Source organism: Azolla caroliniana, unplaced genomic scaffold, assembly GCF_043228905.1.
Source record: "Azolla caroliniana isolate FFs.n. ecotype wild unplaced genomic scaffold, voAzoCaro1.0.p SCAF_9, whole genome shotgun sequence".
Lineage (NCBI taxonomy): Eukaryota > Viridiplantae > Streptophyta > Polypodiopsida > Salviniales > Salviniaceae > Azolla > Azolla caroliniana.
In genome coordinates, this window is record NW_028230444.1 from 4888322 (window position 1) to 4908615 (window position 20294).

General features: G+C 37.3%; 2 protein-coding genes across 4 annotated transcripts; one reads left to right on the plus strand and one right to left on the minus strand.

Moving 5' to 3' along the window:
* Positions 1–755: 755 nt before the first annotated feature.
* On the plus strand, positions 756–4029 carry RFNR2 (root FNR 2). The gene is made up of 5 exons (XM_087324782.1): positions 756–929; positions 1349–1420; positions 2371–2697; positions 2887–3106; positions 3321–4029. Exons 1-5 carry the CDS (start codon positions 903–905, stop codon positions 3815–3817), a joined length of 1143 nt encoding a protein of 380 aa, XP_087180908.1. The 5' UTR covers positions 756–902; the 3' UTR covers positions 3818–4029.
* Positions 4030–7096: 3067 nt separating this feature from the next.
* Positions 7097–18384, minus strand: LOC147859984 (uncharacterized). 3 transcript variants are annotated; one of them, XR_015530216.1, is made up of 11 exons: positions 18254–18384; positions 18010–18074; positions 17422–17812; positions 15721–16455; positions 15463–15558; positions 15308–15388; positions 14997–15231; positions 14526–14686; positions 14121–14399; positions 13799–14028; positions 7097–7558 (listed from the first exon to the last, which is right to left on the minus strand). XR_015530216.1 is itself a non-coding variant. In XM_087324216.1 (10 exons), exons 3-10 carry the CDS (start codon positions 17746–17748, stop codon positions 13978–13980), a joined length of 1968 nt encoding a protein of 655 aa, XP_087180342.1. In that variant the 5' UTR covers positions 17749–17812; positions 18010–18074; positions 18254–18384; the 3' UTR covers positions 13638–13977. The 3 variants fall into 3 exon arrangements, 1 of the variants encoding a protein (XP_087180342.1); XR_015530215.1 differs by having other exon boundaries at positions 15721–16458; XM_087324216.1 differs by lacking the exon at positions 7097–7558 and having other exon boundaries at positions 13638–14028; positions 15721–16458.
* Positions 18385–20294: the final 1910 nt, after the last annotated feature.

The window sequence follows — 20294 nt, forward strand, 5'->3', positions numbered from 1 at the left end:
CTTCTTTTTTATCAAGTATGTATACTATGTTTTGTACACGACTAGAACTCTTTTAGCTTAAGCTATTTTTACTTTACTTTACTTTTAGTTTTGATGATTGGATAAATACCCATTCTTGTTGTAAACCAACTGTCTCATGGGCCAATTTTGGCCTTAGAAGACGTTAATATAACTTTCTTTCTCTCTCTCCATAACGATGTGAAAATGTCAGAATGTGAATGCTCAAACTTGCAACTTTAAATGCTTTTTGTTTCGCATTCCAAAGCTTCTTCTCTACTACAAATTGGCAACAGTTCGATTTCGACTTAATCGGTTTTCAAACTTGAACCAAAGTGGCTCCTAAACCGGTTTCAGAGCCAGTTTAGCCAACTCGATTAACCTTAACTGGTTTGGGAACTGGTTTAGCCCAAAACACTACGGTTCGGTTTGAGCTATATCCCAAACCAAGCTCAAACCGGTTAAGGAAGCTAAAGCCTGAAACGGAACCGCTAAACCGTTCAATAACAGTGTAAAAGGTTGGGTTCAGGCTTGAGCTGAGCCGTTGCCCACTCCTAGTCTCTACTGTGTATCGTATGTTCCTCTGATCGTCTTCTTCTTCTTCTTCTTCTTCTTCTTCTTCATTGGGGCGCCTCTCTTTCGGAACTTGTGTGTTCCTCTCTCTCTCTCTCTCTGTCAATACAGCTTTGGCACGTGCACAAAAAAGTAGCGCCTTTCTTTCAGAACCTTCACATCTAAAGATGCATGTCAGTCCATGTTCTCTCTCTGTCTTTCTCTCTTTGCACAAATCAAATTAATTTCTAAACCCTAACACCCTGCCCTGCCCTCCTCTCTCTCTCTCTCTCTCTCTCTGAATCTTCTACGGCAACATAAAATCTTCCTTCTTTTGAAGAGAATATAGAGCCATGGCGCATGCTGGTATGATTTCGAAGGTAAATATAACTTCGATTGCCCTCGATCCGCATTTTTTTTTTCTTTCCCCTTGTTCGTTCCTTTTTTTTTTTTTTTCTGTCTGGTCTTCAACATCATTTTCATTCTTTGTTGTTGTCTTTTGATTTGTTTTTCTACTGTTGGGTTCTTTTACATTATGTTTTTTCTATATTTTTTCTTTGCTTTGTAGCATTTCGATGCTTGCTTGTTAGTTTTTTGCCTTTAGATGCTTATTTTCTGGTTTTTAGCCTTTTGATGGCTGTTGTGGTTTTTTAGTCTTTGATTGTTATGTTTTTTGCTTTTTTCCGTAATCTGGGTTCTTCTTGTAATATTGTTTTTTCCATCTCCTCATTCTGGGTTCTTCTGCAAGGATTGAATGGATGCATTCTTGTATTTTTGTTTGATCTTTTTTTTATGGTAGGTTGGTCTCAGCTCTCTGCACCTCTATACCGGGGAAGGATCAATATCTCAAAAAAACACTTCTAATTCCGAGGTTAGTGTGCATGATCATTCTTGTTTTTGATCTGTAACAAAAGAAGAGAAACGATTAGCTTGGTGCATAACTGGATATATGGATAGGTGAACGAGGAAATTTTCATGAAATCATTAGCTCTTTATTGGTTTTTTTCTCAATAAGAAAGAACAAGAATCTCTAACCTCTATAGATTGCTAAATAGATTAGTGATAAAGTATTAAATAAAATGTATGGAACCGTGTATCAATCTATCTATATGTAATATATGAAATGCGATGTGTGGAACCATGTATATGCATAGACTCTATTACTGTTGTTAAAGTTGAAATATGGTCTACTGAACTTAATAAAAAGGGCGTACGATATTTTTTGAATGAATAGATAATTAACATTTATTCTTTATATTAACCTCCTTGGACAAGAATATTACCTATCCAACCCTTTAAATAGCACATAAAATCTGACCAATGGAATCAGTGATCATGCAAAATAAGTGTCTCCTCTGACATGAGAGGGTTTGTAATAAATGGATAGGTACATATGTTAATGGATTCTAGTACCTGAAAAGAGGCAGAGTTGGTTTGATACACCTGGTTGCGTGATCTTCATCAAGCTTGACTCAGATGTGGGTTTTTGCCCAGAGTTGGGCTGTAATAATTGACTCTGATACGGGTTGTCCAGGGGGTTAATATTTAATTGCTAAAATGTCTGAAGGTGTAGTAACCTGCCTTAAAAGAGACTATTTATTGAAAATACAGAAGCCAGTTTCTTTTTTATGGAAGGATGTGAATAAGTAAGTGTTGGCATGCATAACTTTGAGAGAGAGATTACATAGATATGGCTCAGATGATAAGGTTGTCTGTGGAGACCAGGTCATATGGTGAATAATGAGTGAAAAGAGTCCTAATACAAAAAAATAGGAGAGAGAGTGAACTTTTCATTTAATTGTCATTATGCTGCCAAAACAGATACAAATGAACCAGCCATTTAGTCTAAGGCACTCTTCCGTTTTCTCTGGAGAGAGTTTATGTCTTAAACTACCATCTGCACCAGTTTGGAGGGCCTATAAGAGATCAAGTATTCAAGCAAAGGTTGTCAGCTTCCCGCCAGAATTGGAGGAGGCGACTCAACCGCCTTTGAATTTATACAAGCCCAAGGAACCATACACTGCCAAGATTGTGTCTGTAGAGAGAATAGTAGGACCCAAAGCACCTGGAGAAACTTGCCACATTGTCATCGATCATGGAGGCAATGTTCCTTACTGGGAAGGCCAGAGCATAGGCGTGATTGCACCTGTAAGTGAACCTTACTCTCTTCCATCTTCTCTGTATGATGGATTTGTATCAGGTTGAACTCTCTTTTGTAGCCCTCCTTCAACGCATTTATTATTCAGGTCGAATTGAGTACTTGAAAAGTAAAATCCATCGTAAGGATTGTTATGCATCTATGTTGATCAATGCAGAAAACTATTTTCCTATTTATAGGGTGAGAATCCAAAGAAACCTGGACAAGCACATGCAGTCAGGCTTTATTCAATTGCATCAACAAGGTATGGAGATGATTTTGATGGGAAAACAGCAAGCTTTTGCATACGAAGAGCTGTTTATATCGATCCAGAGACTGGATTGGAGGACAAAGAGAAGAAAGGGGTTTGCAGCAATTTCCTCTGTGATAGTAAACCAGGAGATGAAGTTCAAATTACAGGTATGCTAGAATGCAGAACTGTGCTATTTTGCGAAATTTTTGTCATGATTTCTTTAATTTAATTATTCACTCGGATGTCTATTATTTTTCTTATTCATTATGATTCCAATTCCAAATTTTCAAATGTTTGTTGTGTTATTTGTATTGTTCACAATTTGTCATTGTGATTCCTATTGTTTCATTTTTCATAATTTTGGTGTTCTGTTTTTTCCAGGACCTTCTGGAAAGATTATGTTGTTACCTGAACACCCTAAGGCCACACATATCATGGTGGCCACAGGCACTGGTATTGCTCCATATAGAGCATTCTTGAGACGAATGTTTATGGAAGATATACCTAATTATAAATTCAGTGGACTTAGCTGGCTTTTCTTGGGAGTAGCAAACAGTGATAGTCTTCTTTATCATGATGAGTTCGCCCAATATCTCAAGAAATTTCCAGATCACTTCAGATATGATATTGCATTGAGCAGAGAGCAAAGAAACAAGAATGGTGGGAAGATGTATGTTCAAGACAAAATTGAAGAGTATGGAGATGAGCTTTTCCAGCTTTTGGATGAGGGTGCACACATGTATTTCTGTGGTTTAAAAGGAATGATGCCTGGAATACAAGAGACTCTAAAGAGGGTTGCTGAACAAAAGGGTATAAACTGGGAAGAAAAGTTATCAACATTGAAGAAAAATAAGCAGTGGCATGTAGAGGTCTATTAAGTTTGAATGAGATTTGTTTGAGCTTTTTTGACTTGCATCAAATTCCTTGAGAGGCACCATGTCTTGCAATCAACATTAAACAGAAACAATCTGGACATGGATTTAGTCTCACTGAACCATGATGCCATTTCAAGTTTGAATCCAGTTTGAAAATCATGTCTAAAACCGGAACAATATAATACCATTATAAGAATAAAAACCCCCAAGTTTCTGACACAGGGCCACTTCTTTTCTTTACGTTGGTTTCTTAGAACAATAAGTTTGTTATGTATATGTATATGTTCTGAATAACGACCTTTTATTTCTGGCATGGATGACAGTTTCTTCTTTTTATCTAAAACTTAAAAGTTTTTCTTGCTGCAATATGCTGAACCTATGATTCTGGTGAAATTAATTTGTTGTTTCACTTTCTATCCGCCTTCTCTTTGTGAGATGGAAATGAAGGCTTGTTAATGAAAAATCAAGACCCTCGAGTGCAGATAACACTCAGTGTTTGCCTAACGTCAAGTATATACACTCACATCCCAATCAAATATACTATGTCTTCTTCAGGTTATAGCATGGATTCCTTACATAAAATATAAGCCAGTATTAATTTGTAATTCCACAAGACATTATGTAATGAAGCTCAATGTTATAGCAAGCATAATATTTATATGCAGTGATAATATTTCAGCACACATCACTAAACCAAACCAAATTTGGCTGCTTGGCATATTGTGTGGGGGAAGAATAGTTTGAACTAAGGGTTAAGACTAATGGTGGTGAGAAGTAAGCATCATTAAACCAAGCCAAATTGACAGCTTGGAATAGTGTGTGGGGGAAGATTAGTTTGAACCCAGGGTTAGACTAATGGTGGTGAGAACCTATGTCTGTGAGCCCACATGGTGTTTGCGTTATGCTCCAAAACACATAAAATCAAGTATAAAAGGGCGGAAAGAATAGACGGGTGCGTTTTGGGTTAATTTAAGGGTAGGATTTCTGTTCAAGGATCATTAGGGGCTATAACACATTTAATTGATCTCTATTGTTGTATTTGCAATCTAATTGCAATAAAAATGTACATTCCTTATTTAATTTTTGTCTAATAAAGTGTCTCTATTCTACTTATCGCTTGCCATTTTTGCTTTTTATTCAACATCGACAATCATTAACTCTCAAATACACTATTACTTGTCCGGCACATCTAGAGGCCAAATACAATCAGAACATTTGTTTCTTATCTCTCTATTAGCTCCTAGTTAAGAACCTAAGCAGGTCTATCCCAAAATGTGCAATTCTATTAGGTATAGTCAAAATGATCCCCCCAAGGAATTAGTTTACCCTACATCTATTCTTAGAGTGCACATTTTGTGATAGCAGCCCAAATGAGTAGTTATTGTGCAACTTGATCATATGGAAGAATAAGGTGTCAATGTGGGAATCTGTAGATCGAGTCAAATAGAATGTATTTAGGAATGAGGGAAGTAGGGTAATGTGATTGGCTACTAAGGTAAACTAGAAGGATATTGTTTGTTAGCGAGTTAAGATCTACATACTTAGTCTTGAAGTATGTGTCAATGACTTTATGATGGATATTATCAGTACGATCTTGTATTGACAAAGCTAGGTCATATTAAATGACAAGTCAATTGACAAAAAAGAAACATCCCCACTATTATCAAATGAGTAAAACATTTTATGTGACACTAAGACCAAACACAAGACATAAATATTTGCCCTCTTTCTCTTACACTTGGCTATTGTCACTATTATCTATGTTAATTATCTTTGTAGTCGACTAGGCAAGATCCCATCTAAGTTCTAAGGTGTGAGTGCAAGAGGACTACCATTGTCATCTATTCTCATATGTAATAGAATGTTTGTATTGACACATATACATATCCATTACTGTAACTCTATGCCTATCTAATCTATTCTCAATATTTCTAACAAATTCCCCTAACCTATTTGACACCATAAATACCCCACTAGTAAATCAAATCCCAATGTAATTTTCATCATCTATAGCATTGGATGCTCATGCAAAGATCAATTTGCTTCTAAGATTGATTTTTTTATCAACACATTTGGTAGGCTATTATTCCCCACTATACCTCACTAACATAAAAAGAAAATGTATCTAGCTGAATTTTTGTGAATTGATTTGATAAACCATCAATGCATGTGTAAATAAGGTGATCTTCCATTGAGCTAGTGATCGATCCCTAGTAAATTCAAATACAAGTCTATATGAAACAAAGTAGATCATCTTTTTTTCTTGATGGAACAAGAAATTGTTTTTCTAAATCTGATAGTACCTGAATTCCATATATGTATAAGGTTTTTTCCTTTAATTTTCAAGTAACATCTCAAAACTATGATAGGATAGTGAAATGGATGGATTCCTTTGCCTAATATCACATCTCTCCAATCCATCTTTCACAAAAGTGTAACGAAGGCAGCCAATTGCATTCAAATCTTCTATCACTCTCACTTGCCTTCTACCTTTGCTACTTAGCCTCACCAGTTTGAAAACACCCTTCAACTTCATTATCTTCTGTGGCAAATCCACCCATATGAGTGTTGGTGTCCGTAGAACTCTCATATCCAAAGCTGTGAGAAGCTGCATATGGATGGTGTATATGGCAAGCATTTTATCAAATCCAATCCCGATAGCTTCAATTGAACAAAGGATATTGCAAGCATTTTATCCAAATGTTCAATTATACATTCAAGGGTTTAGGTTTAGTGATGGTAAAGAATATTTATATGCGTTTTATCCAACCCACTGGATTTGATCATTTCAAATTTTAACTATAGATTCAAGGATTATCAAAGAATATTCAAAGCTATGACAAAGGCAAGCTACTGCAAGCCTCAGTATTTGATCATTTTAATCGTAGATTCAAGGATTATCAAAGAATATTCAAAGCTAGGTCAAGACAAGCTCCTGCAAGCCTGACACCCCATAGTCATTACAAAGAATTAATTAATCTGCCATCAGATCACATCATACAAAGTAGTGTTGGATAGCTATTATTTGATATTTTTTTGTCGAAACATTTTTTCAGGTTCTTTCTTTTTTCTTGAACAGTAATGCACAACAAATAGGATAGGAGTTATTAGCTTTATCTGCCAAGGAAACTGATTTGGAAACCCATGTCATCGCAACAAGAGAAGTTAATCGTTAATGCCACAATTTTTATTTTCCTTTATTAGCAAAGAATACTCATACAGCAAAACCCATGTCTAGTCCAGACAGGAACCCCCAAATAAGATAAGTTTTGGAGTAATGAATGAAGGAATGTTATTTAAATAATGAATTTTGTCAAGAAAAGAGAACGGAAATACTACATATACCGCATTTATATCTAGAGTATTGAATGCGGATTTATATAAATAATGTACATCTTACAACACTGGGGGGGCAGAACCTGCTGACACCATGCCCGCTACCAACCATACTTTTTGTCATTCAAGTGCAATCGCAAATATGTTACTGTTGTGAATTTGATCATCTCTTCCACATGGCGCGATTGCAATACAATTGCTTCTCAATATAATTTACTTCACAAAATTGACACATTGTACACACACATCAGTACATCCTAAATAAGATACGGGTGCTTCCAGATTTCAATATGCCATTTGGACTCAATGGCTGTCTTCATGTCAATCAACAAAAGCGTAAATAATTTGCAAAAGAACGGCTATACATTCTGCATATGTTATATATTGTCTCTCCTTACCTCCTAAACACTGCAAGCCAAAAATTTAATCATTAGAGATCCAGACATTTCTCTCTCCCTCTCATTCTCTCTCTGCTCTTCCCCAGGAATTAAAGAGGAAATATTATCCACGTCTGATACATTGAAGGGCAAACACTGATGAACCAGGCACATCAATGCATCCTGATAATGATCTTATTTGCATGCAAGTTAGCATAGAAAGCCATGCCCCAGAGATATTACAAGCATGTAATGAGAGCAGACGACTTCTACATTGTAAGAACGGAATGTGAATCATTATTGATGGTCTCCCAATCAGATAAGGATTTGGGGCCTGTGGAATAAAGTTGTTGGAGACAAAAATTTGCAGTATGTAACTACAGCAGATCATTATGAACTCATCCAGTGGGATTGTTGTTCAAGGATGGAGATGACATCTTACCACTACGGAGATACATTTGAATGTACAGAGCAGACTCCCGTGAGTCCGTAGATACTAAGGGGAGCTAGTACATCACAGACCACCCAACAAAGCATGGCGACGCATATCGAAGAACATGCTAATGGTCAAAACTGTTAGCAACAAGAATATTGAAGGAAATAAGCAAAATGCATGATAGGCAATGCTAATCTATCTAAACAACAGAAAGTTTTTCCTAAACCTTTATCCAGGAAGTTTGGGTAAAAATGATGCACACACTCGTGAATGCTTTGGTCAGTGAGCATGTTCATAATAAGTGTAAGATTATTTCTGATTCCCCACCACAGCACAATAACCAAATTATCTTTCTCTTTCGAAGATTCAACCCAATGGGAAGTACAACCAATAAGTATCATCATAGGAATAACCTTTGCTTAAGTGAAAACAACTTCATATACCCGTAAGACAAGACTACCATACTATGGAAACGCTTGACGTCATACACCCACAACCGAAGGTATGCAGAGACGCTTTATCACATCTTAAACCAACCACCAATACCACACCCCGTGAACTTCCTACTCTGCTCTTAAATGCCATCATGGTTGATCCATCAATTGTGTGCATCTTATATTTGATCATGAAACTCTGTTCCTTTTATTGTGGACCTCTTTAACCACATCTTGCCTGAAGGTTTTACAAGACTGGGAGATGACCATTATAGTACCTGGCTCCAACAGCTACTGGCACCTAGATAGGGTACCCAGGCAGGAGATATGGCAGACTTACGTTCAAGAGACTTAGATTAACCAACAAAAGCCATTGCCACCTAAGGTCTAGTACAAAATGAATTTTCATAACATCTCTGCCTAGGTCTTTATTAGTGACCTCCATACACAAATGTTTAAACACCACATCATGCTACATTGAGATCTGTTATACAGACAAAGGATCTACGGAGGAGCAGATGGGCAGATTCTGCCATGTACAAGTAGATACAAGGAGCGCTCTGTTTTTATATGTACTGTATATGAGGATATCAGAGATATAAATATGACAATGCGGTATCTCAGGCTAGTGACCATTCTTGGGCAAGCACTCTTTTTTTGAGCATTTATTTTTGAGAGATTCAAAGACATATTTCAGTGACTCAGCCAATGTGAACAAGCTCAAGTGCCCTAAAATCACATTCTATAATAGAATATATCTTGCTCCTTCAAACACAAAAACCTAGGTTGTGTTTCTTTCCTCTTGTTTTGTGTTTTCTCTACAGTTAAGACATTTTCTTTCTCCTGTCACTCATGCTCCAAGTCTACAATTACACGTAACTGGTACCAAACCAAACCTCTTGGCCTGCTTTCAAATTATATGAAATCAAGGTTATCTCTCACTACATAAGTGCTGCAAACAAAAGAGTGTTGCTGCTCATTCAGTTCTCCAACCACTTATTCCCCTTTACTGGGGTAGCTTTATTGCACGGAATGGATTGCATAACTACCTGATGTTTGCGAGTTTTCCAATGCAGAAAATTTTACAGTAGTATATTCAGATCCAGTCCAAGATTTTCTATATATTACCCTTTACCCTCTCAAGTGGTTATTCAGATTTCTGGAATTTATCTTTAGAAATGAAATGCCTTAACTTCAGAGTTTATTTTAGGCTGAGAATGGTCAATGCCAAAACCAATCATAAATAATTGTACGAGATTGGAAGATTGAATGACACAAGCTTGGATTGTCAAAGTAGGAATGCACAGCATCTAATAGCTCCAACCTTACATGTGATGGGGTTAAAGTCTCTATAATGACTGAAGAGATAAGAGGAAAGAGTATAGTGAGACTGGAGGCACAGCACAAAGTCTAATGAAGAACAACGAAACATGAGCAATAAAAGCAAAATATGATATTACATGCTACCATTGCGGTAGGAAAGGCGATAAGAAGTCTGGTTGCAAGTATTTTAAGAAACAAATTGAATGTAGGAAGAATGCCAATGACAATGATGCAAAACAAACCATTTCTAAAGATAAAAATAGGCGATGAGAAGGCCAACTTGATCTCAAATGTGGTCATTGAAGAGTGCACTTAATGTAAAGCAAAATCTGTGCACATTGCCTTCAAATGATGCTTCCACTCTCCATATGTAAGTTATGCTATTGATGCATTACTTACTGTTAGCGATACACTGAATTAGACTTGGTTTGTAGACTATTCCACGTGACTCCTAGGATGTGTTTCGTCACTTCTCATGTAAGAAATTATAGTGAAGTTTATTTGGGCAAGATTGCAGTATTGATTGTACAGGCATGGTGCATTTGGTTCTCAATGATGCCAAGAGTCTAGAGTCTGTTGGTCAAATGGATGACTTTGAGAGTAGATCATGAAAATTAACAAAGGTTCTAGATTAGGTATCAAGGGCACAAAGATAAGCACTCTGTATTGCAGCAATTGTTGTAGAGGTTTGACTGTCACTTGGCGCTTTAACAAAAAGTTGGACCATATGAACCAAAAAGGATTAGATATCCTCCCTTACAGACACTTAATGACAAGGGCATGACAGATGATTTTTGTCATGATTATCAATGTGAAAAACAAGGGAGGATTTCCTGTTACTTTTGGATCTTGTCCATTTTGATATTCATAGCATGCCAACTAAATCTATGGCGGTTCTTCATATTTTATTTGCTGATGATTGTTCAAGGAGAATTTGAGTTTATTTCTGAAAGGCAAAGATGAAACCTTGGCTGTGTTTTAAGTTTTTTCATGTTTTTGTGACCACCTAAACAGGCGGAAAGCTAAATTGCCTGCATACAAAAGGGGCCGAGTTTTATGCATTGAATCCAGAAGATTATGGGAGTAGATTATGGGAGTAGCATGGCATAGAGAGGAAGGTAATAGCACCATATGATCCTTCTTCTAATGGCTTGGCTGAAACATGTTATAGGACACTATGTGAGTATGCCATGAATGCTATTTATAGCTAATCTCCCTTGTGGCTTTCGGAGAGAGGCTATTTGAACTGCAGTACATATATGCAGTAGATCCCCAAACACAATGTTGAAAAGTGGCATCCCTGAGAGCTTTTGTTTCCGCAAACTAGCCACAGATGACCATCTACACATCTTTGGTTTGACGCACTTGTGCACATTAGATATGAGCTCAGGAATAAAGTTGAAGTTTGGTGAGTCCATTAAGGGCATCTTCCATTGGCGTGGTAAGGAAAATGAAATGGGTTACAGCATAAGGCTACCTCAGTTCAAAAATGTGGAATGCAGCCTGTAAGTCTTTAATTAGGCTAAGTTGCTTGATTTGTTGTGCCTCTAAGAAACATAGCAAAAATGCTAGATTTCAGCCACTGGTGATGATAATGTGCCTCAAGTGGAATTTCAAAGGACTGAAAATTCTCACGAATCCGTGGTGATGATAGGCAGCCATTCCATGCACCTATAAATCATGAGCAGCCAATGAATAAGGTTGAACATAAGGCTATAAATAGACAATCACTTAATAATGAAGATATTCTTGCCACTCTTAATGTAGATCCCATGCCTGACAATAGCAATGGGCATGGTTTTGGCTCAAACTGAACCGAACTGTTAAGCTATGGTTTAACGGTTTATTGGTTCCAAAAAAATTAATGGTTTGGTTTGGTTTGGATTTTTGATAAACTGTTCGGTTTGATTCTAAACCTCGGGTTTATAGATTTATAGGTTTATAGGTTTAAATGATTTGGTTTAAAGGTTTTTGGTTAACTTTTTTATACCTAACAGTTTATTAATTTAATGGTTTAATTAATAGTTTTTTATTGATTTAATTAATTTAACTTAAATGTTTATTTAATTTAATGGTTTAATTAAAGTTTCTTTTATTGATTTTATGAATTTAACTTAAATGTTTGTTTAATTTAATGTATTTTTGTTTATTTAGATGTTTAATTAGTTTGACATAAATTGTTAGGTTTAAATTTTTTATTCAATGGTTTGGTTTGGTTTCAACTTTTCCCTAAACGGTTTGGGTTTAAATGGTTTGATTTAAATACTTGAGAGTTTAAACGGTTTGGTTTGGTTTTTGTTTTATATAAACGGTTAAGTTTTGGTTCGGTTCGAACCGAACCGTGCCCATTGCTACCTGAAAATATAGAATGATAGACAGCCAACCCATACACCTAGAGAGATCATGAGCAGCCAATAAATAAGGTTGAAATTAGGGCTATATTGAAGATTTTGTGGCCCCTCCTGATGTAGATCCCATGCCTGATAATGTAGATAATTGGGTAGGAAGATTATATTGGATACAGGGGTATGATCCCTCCTTGCAATATATTATGTCAATGATGAGGATGAGTGAGCTTCTTAAGTTAAAAGAGGCTACATCATGTGAATAAAAAGTCTGTCAATGATGAGGATAAGTGAGCTTCTTTCTTAGTTAAAAGAGGCTACATCATGTGAATAAAAAGTAAGTGAGATTTTGCAATGCAAAATGAAATATGAAGCATATTAGCCATAACTATAATCATCATTTTTCCTTGCTGGGTCTAGAGCACAGGTTCTCATGGTACTTGTTGAATATATTAAACATGAGACTAATATCAGGTAGCACTACTCCTCTCTTTAAGGCATGTCCCCATATCAAATATCATTTCTCAGGCAGATTCCAAATCTGTGAGAATGTCCAAACAGAAGGCAAATCGGTGAAAATGCAAAAATCCAAATGCTTGGCATTGAAGGCATATCTAGCACAACTATTGGAGTATAGACACAAGGTAAATAAAATCAACCCCAATTTGTATTGCTGCTGAGACCATGTGTCATATTTTCCAACAAGCTGCAGAATTAAGAGGGATTTGTCTCATGTAAAAACATCTGCGGTTATCTAAGTTGGCTGCTATACCTTAGGAGGGAACGTTCCAAATCTCTGCCACTACTACAGAACAAAGAACTGAGAAGCACTTTGTATTCGTACTCTGAACTTAAAATAAAAGAGTGCAAATGTCTGAATTAATTTGGCCTGCAAGTAGTTTATGTGCTTTATGAGACTTAAAATTGTTATGTAACAAGAATCTTCTGTACAAAAGATGAATACAATGTAAGCAGTTCTTGAGCAACATTAAGAAAATCACGTACATGTGATTTTTCTTCTGAACTTTTGTTTCAAGGCCATTGTAGACAGATAATGGCCATACATGTTATATTTCTTCATTAGGCATAGCCTAAAGTTTAGAAAAACAGCAGGGAAATAGACAGATAGTGGCAATACACGTTATATTTCTTCATTAGGCATAGCCTAAAGTTCAGAAAAACAGCAGGGAAATAACCGAAATGGAGTGTCAGACACAGCCCACTGAAAAACATACTGTGTACGGGGCATTTTCACATGTCATAGTAATGTCCTTGTTTAAGTACATATTGTGAAATATCCTATGTACTATGGTTACCCTAGATGCATATGCCAACATGTCTGCATATTGAAGATGTTTTACAACTTAGCATGGTATCTTTTGAGAGTTTCATATCTTGTGCCCTTCCTAAGTCCTTCTCATTATCATTCACATTGGATCTATGGACAGCCAAAATTTCCCAGCATTTTATGTGTATTTTCAATACGTTTTTGCCCAAAACAGCTAACAGAGGAGAGAAAACACCCAAAAGAAGAAATAAATAGAGAAAATTAAAACGCTTAAGAAGGAAAGCGACAGGAAACATCTGAACGTGATATTTATAATTATAGGCTCTTTAAAAATACAAAATACACAATCATGATCTTCCGAAATGTCATTTGCATTGTTTCCTTCTCAGCAGCATGAAACAGTTACTCTTGCAAATGTGTTAATGAAAGGTAAAATATAGCTTACCAATCAATGATTACCGTGGACATCAAGCCCAATAAACTTGAGCGTCCTCAAAAGGCATAACAGCAGATGAGTCCTTTCTACTAATCACCAGCAAGAGAATTTAGTATGGCATATTGATCCTTTTGCCCATGGTACTGGATAAAAAACCTCAATAGAACACCTCCAGTACAGATAAATATTCAAACATTGATCAATCCCATGAACTGCTCTAAAGCCGTCTTTACACGATCCTGCAGCACACAGAAGAATTGCTATTCAACTTTCAAGATGCTTTCACAAAAGAATAAAATTATAAATTAAAGTCATGTTAATGAACACTGACCTTCACATCCATACAAGGATCATCTACCATTCTTGTCAGCTGTTGCTCTATACCTGCCTCCCGGAGCATTACTACTCTAGTTGCAGCACCAGAACTATCAGGATAACTCAAGTTCATAACACACCATACAGCAGCTACACGAAGTTGTGAATTGCTCTTGTCCTGAAGGAATCTCAACATGGGGGAAGCACCACATCCTGCACCTGGAGCCACAAACTTCATGACTGCATCCTTGTGGAATTCATTACCGGCAGCGATATTGCTTAGTACATACACACCCTATCATATGCTTTCAATAATCAGTTAAAAAAGAAGATGAATCAAATCGACAAATTTCCCAGAAAATATCATATATTTAAAATCATCATGAATCAAATTTAAAACATCGCCAGGCAAGTGTAGAACCTGAGTGCAGACTTCAGGCCTTGAAGCAATGCAAAGTTGCCTTTCAACAGAAGCAAGGATAGCACCATCTTCAGTAAATACTTGTTGTACAGAATCCACACTCCCATACACAAGATTTCGCACAAAAGCTAAAGCTTGTTCTTCCACCATCTCCTCACAATCTGGTTAAAATACACAGAAATTTGTGATACTATGCAGTCAGAAACAGGCATCTCAAGGCTTCATGCTCTTTCCAATCGAATTTGTGTTTCAATACATGGTCATTTGACATGAAGGTTTAATGTATCCATGAAATGGAAATAATTGCAGTCACAAACAGACATCATCATATGCTTGATAATAGTTTCAATCGGAGAATACGTTATGTTCTTAATAGCTCATGTATTTCTAATCCATCAGCCAAATATCCTTGATAAAGCAGAATAGACAGAAATACTTTAATAAGAATTTGAAACACTAATGCAAACTTACCATGAATCAAACTTATAAGTGTGGATACAGTCAACTCTGCCATTACTTTTTCCTTGACTGACATATCCGCCAAATATAGAAGATTTCTTAAAGCCCAAACAGCATTCAACCGTAACATTGAATCCATTGATTGGGCTAGTTGAATAAGCTGGCTGACACCTCCACATTGAAAAAATACTGACTTGTAAGGAGTGAAATCCAGCACAACATTACTGACAGCACTTAATGCAGCAATCTGCAGTAAATTGTCTGTAAATAAAATAGTGAATTTAAAATATTAAAAAGTGAGATTAGTGAGCCCGGGTTCTAACCTGAACAAGAGGAGAAGGATCATCTAGGAGTTTGAAAAGAGAAAATACAAGTCGTTCATCAGATAAACTTGTTCGCAGATTCTGTCCCCAGAAAGCAAGTTAGAAGTGTAAAAAACTAATTTAAAAACAGTGTTACAATGGAAATATCTCCTAACCTTAACAGATCTGGATATGCTCTTTATACAAGTACATGCTGCCACTCTCACTCCTTCAGATGGATTAGATAAAGCAGACATGATCGCCTTTTGTGTCTGTTTAAAGAGAAATATTAGAATTCCAATTACCCATCATATAGTTAAGCAGCATTTCTCTCCTACCTTACAAACTAAAACTAGGTGATTTATCATTTCATCCAAAGATGTGTTCTTTAATGTTAATATCAATGTTTCTAAAGATAGGCCAAGGAAACATACAGCCTTCCCAGACTCTTGATCAAGCAATTGTCTCCGGCTATCTTCCAACCTTGAACACAGCTCAGCAAGTGACATTAGAACACCCTCAAGCTGCTTCGTTGAAAGAGAGCCTCTTTGCAACAAGGCACAAAGCTTCACGATGGCATCAAATTTATAAGCTGCTCTCTGGAGTTCTTCATTATTAGCAACAATGTCTGCTAGTACCATAGTAGAATCCTCTCCCACTTGCCCAGACTCCTCAACCAACTTTATAACAACTGCAAGCATACTTGCCCTTACTTCCCATTCTTGTGGATAAGAACAAGGGCATGATCTGCTTATATTTGCAAGGCACATGCATGCAAGAACCCTTGTTCTCGGTGCTTTATCCTTCACAAACTTGATGATAGAGGCCAGAGCTTTTCCTTGATCCATAGCCACAAGTCTCATTGAAATTTGAGGATTATTCTTCACTAATGCGGCAAGTCCATCAAGGACAGCTTCTCTTCTCCTCACAGATGCTGAAAGAAGGCTCACTAACTTCTGCAGCCCACCTGCATCCACAATAGCCCGTTGATGTTGTGAAGTCTCACAACATCTTGCAACAACATGGGCAGCAACCTCAGCCACATTTTCATTTCCACTATATAACAGAGCTAATAGTTGCTCCATTCTTTGCCCAGCCAACATGTCATCTTTTGGAGCAAGACTAGATTGGAATATCATCTTTAAAGTGCGAGCACAAGACTCTACTACCTGCTGCATACAGAAATTTGATATCAGAACTTCCAAATTCCAAGTTTTAACCTTGTATTAAAACTGAGGAACCATGCCTCCTGACATGTTGCAGTATGGGGTTATGAGGTATCCTGCATTCAAAAGGTAGGCAGACAAGAATCTGGTCCAGTAGAATAGACTTGAAAAAAGGAACATGTAGAAAAAAAATGGGTTACAACAATAATGATTTTAAGATAACAAAAAAGCACACAGGACTCCATGTTCCGGTAGTTCTCTTTCGTGCAGTGAGATGAGAACCTTGTCCTTGGTATAGCAAGTTCTGCATGTGCAGACAAGCATATGTTGAACATAAAGATATCATTCATCACTAGATGAATTGGTGATGACTCAGATCTCGTACATTTTTACATTCAATCACATACATGTGAATATATTAAAAACAGAATTCCATCCATCATATCTTGCATCTATGTCCCTTTATGAAGATATATTGAACACTTGTAATATACATTGTTACAATAACTTCGAAGATCCATCAAACCTCACATCTAAGTACATTTAAACAGATGGATCAGTGAAGTTGGTCTTCTTCACATTCCCTCAGTGCTATTTTCAATCAAAATTAAGAAGCTAATCTGTACATGCCTTTTTTATGCCAGCATTTAAGCCCAACCGTATGTAAAACGAGCACACATGAAACATCTCGCCTATGTATACTCATGAAGATGAGCTTGTGAAGTACATGTGGTTTATTAGACCAGCATTGAAGTCCACATATGGAAAAAAAAATAGATCCTCGAACAGTGAGAAGAGCTAACATCTTCCAGATCTTTACAATGTCAGCATTTAGAGTACACATAGTGTTAAACATAAAAATCATAGATGCTAATGTCTAAATGCCTTTTAAAGATGCCAGTATTTATAAGACTGCAATACACATACATACAGAAACAGAAATCCATAAATATAAGAGGTAAGCCCAACCTTGTTATCTCCAAATGAGAGCATTTTCAAGAGATGGGGAAGAACTCCACTATCGAGGACAGCCTTAACACCAGCTTCATTTCCACACGCAAAACTACCAACAGCAGCAGCAGATTGCACTAGCAAAGGTGTTTCGGTATCACTAGCGAGAATTTCGACTACTCGAGGCACTGCTCCCAGCTTTATATAAGAAAGCTTTTTGGTCTTATTTCCGATAATCTGATTCTTTACATCTCGAAGAGCCTTTAGCCTCGCAGAGGTATCAAGAGAGCTGAGATTTTCCACCAGATCTTCAGGCTTTGCCCATCCAGCAGAAGAAGCCGGCATCCCGACCGAAATGTGTGAAACAGCAAATACTTCCTTTACTTTAATAGAAGCAGACACTTTGGAGCTATATCAAAGAAAAAGTTTAGGCTCCACAAACAAGAAATGTCCATTTATGTGAAACACAAAAACAGAGCATTCAGACCTATATCAAAAGATGGTTAAGAACCATAGACAAGAAAGAGCATCTAAATAAGTGCAAATTAAGGCCTTTTTATAGTGAAGACAGAGTATCTCTTTGCATATAGCTACAAAATTACATACCTTAATCAAGACGCACTCTGTTTTTCACCATGTCAATTACTTGGATTGAATCAGAGAGTTTAAACCTAGATCAAAACATGGGTTGATTTGGTTAGAACAAGATAATGCCATCTGAGCAAATGCAAAAACAGAGCACTTCTCGCATAAACAGAGCATTTTTTTGGGGGGGGGTATAGAAATCGAGCATTTCTTTTGGTACAAAGAGAAGATTTTCCTGGCAGTGTAAGCATAGAGAAATCCATACCTGAATCGTGACATACTCTGTTTCTCCATAATCCTTGAAAGGCGATAAATTTAGGGATAGAAATAAATATGGGCATACTGCTCATTTGAAAAGAAAAGAAAAGAAGCATCGGATCGATGGATTGACGGATTGATGGATTGATGGATTGATTGATTGATTAAAGAATGGGTGGATTGATTGATCAAAGAACAGAGTTTCGGCGAGGGGGGGAGAGGGAATCAGCAAAACCAAAGGAGGTTTCTGCAGGTTATTATTATGAGAGAAGAAAAGTTAGGGACAGTGGAGGAAGATCCTCTGATTCTCTGCAGAGAAACCCTAAAAAGAGGGATGCAGAAGAAGAGAAGAATCTCTTGGGGAGAGGGGGAGAGAGAGAGTCACGACTTATTTTGATATTGACCTTCTTTCATCATCTACATATGTATGTATGTATGTATGTATGTATGTATGTATGTATGTATGTATGCATTATATGTATGTATCTAGGGCTTCAAGAGTTATGTATGTATGTATGTATGTATGTATGTATGTATGTATGTATCTAGGGCTTCAAGAGTTACGCCCTTTGATGACCATTATACCCTTCTTCTCTCTCTCTCTCTCTCTCTCTTAGAGAGAGAAACAACACAATGGAACAAAAGATAATGTGTGGGGGGGGGGGGTGTCAAGGAAAGAGAGAGAGAGAGAGACAAAGAGAGACAAAGAGAGAGAGAGATCCAAGACAACAAGAACAAAAGATAATGTGGGGTATTGTCTAGGAAGTGACAATGAAGAGAGAAAATTAGGTTGCCCCAAGACAAAGAGAGACAATGAAAACCAGGGGGGGAGGGGGAGAGCGAATGGATGTATTCCAGGGGGGATGAGAGAGACACACAGACATTGGTTTGTTGTTGACCCCACCGCCACGAGACTAACCCTGGCCACGAATCTCATCTCCGAGATGGGTGTTGAGAGATCATGGCGAGGTTTCGCCTGGCTTGGGAGCTCTGTATCGTCCAGAGCTCCTACACTCCGAGGAATTCCTTCGTGGAGGTGGTGGCGAGGGTGTGGGGCGAGCAACACTACATTGAGCTACATTGCTACATGTTGATTGTTTGTTCGGATCCGCTACCTCCATGTGGAGGGTCGATCACTGTCAAACCTCCTCGTCATCGAACCATACAGAGCCTTGGGGTTCACATTGTTGAACCCTTTTCGACGACATTGAGCTACGCGACTATTAATTGATTGTTTGTTAAGATCCGCTACCTCTATGTGGAAGGTCGATCAATGTAAGACCTCGCCATCAAACCATTCTCAGCCTTGGGGTTGACACCGTTGAACCCTTTTTGACTTTTCCCTTTGCTTCAATCCCCTCCTTTCACACTCGACACCTTAGGATGAATGGGAGGGGGGGCATTTTATGTTGCCAAAATACCATAAGTTTGGATACAATGCACAAACTCCTAAAGTCTACCCAAATACACCATCTATAAAGTTTAAAAGAAACTTACGCACAACACCACCGACAAATATACACTTATGATTCTATACAAGAACACGCACATTCATGTAACTCTCTCTCTCTCTCTCTCTCTCTCTCTCTCTCTCTCTCTCTCTCGCACACACACACACACACACATTTCAAACAAGCACATGCACATTTACACATAAGCCCATCTCTATTCAAACAATTCACAAACTAATTACATATATTCACATTCTATCACATGAATTTGCTGAATACGAACACATACACGTACATGTCAAAGAACATGGGCACACATTTATAAGAACCCCCCATACATTAAAAAGACACATTTGCATATGCATTGATATGCACATGTTTATACCAGAAGATATTGCAAGTACCCACAAATACATGTAGAGATGCACAGATACAAAACTTTATCCCACACAAAAAGTACATATTTACACATTCATTGGCAACCATGGCAATCCGATGTTGTGATGTGGTGTGCTCATGGGAAGAAAAGCATCAAACTCCAGGTTTTATTAGAGGTGGAAGGCTAGGACGAAGGTATGACTCCAAGGACTTGTGACC

What these genes read in the sequence shown, in the direction of transcription:
- LOC147859984 (XM_087324216.1), bottom strand. Translation starts at nt 17,748, where the DNA reads ATGCCGGCTTCTTCTGCTGGATGGGCAAAGCCTGAAGATCTGGTGGAA. An exon ending in ACTTATAAGTTTGATTCATG is followed by an intron (nt 14,687 to 14,996) that starts GTAAGTTTGCAT and finishes TATTTTAACCAG; the next exon opens with ATTGTGAGGAGATGGTGGAA. An exon ending in GGCCTGAAGTCTGCACTCAG is followed by an intron (nt 14,400 to 14,525) that starts GTTCTACACTTG and finishes AGCATATGATAG; the next exon opens with GGTGTGTATGTACTAAGCAA.
- RFNR2 (XM_087324782.1), top strand. Translation starts at nt 903, where the DNA reads ATGGCGCATGCTGGTATGATTTCGAAG. An exon ending in ATGCTGGTATGATTTCGAAG is followed by an intron (nt 930 to 1,348) that starts GTAAATATAACT and finishes TTTTTATGGTAG; the next exon opens with GTTGGTCTCAGCTCTCTGCA. An exon ending in AAAACACTTCTAATTCCGAG is followed by an intron (nt 1,421 to 2,370) that starts GTTAGTGTGCAT and finishes CTGCCAAAACAG; the next exon opens with ATACAAATGAACCAGCCATT.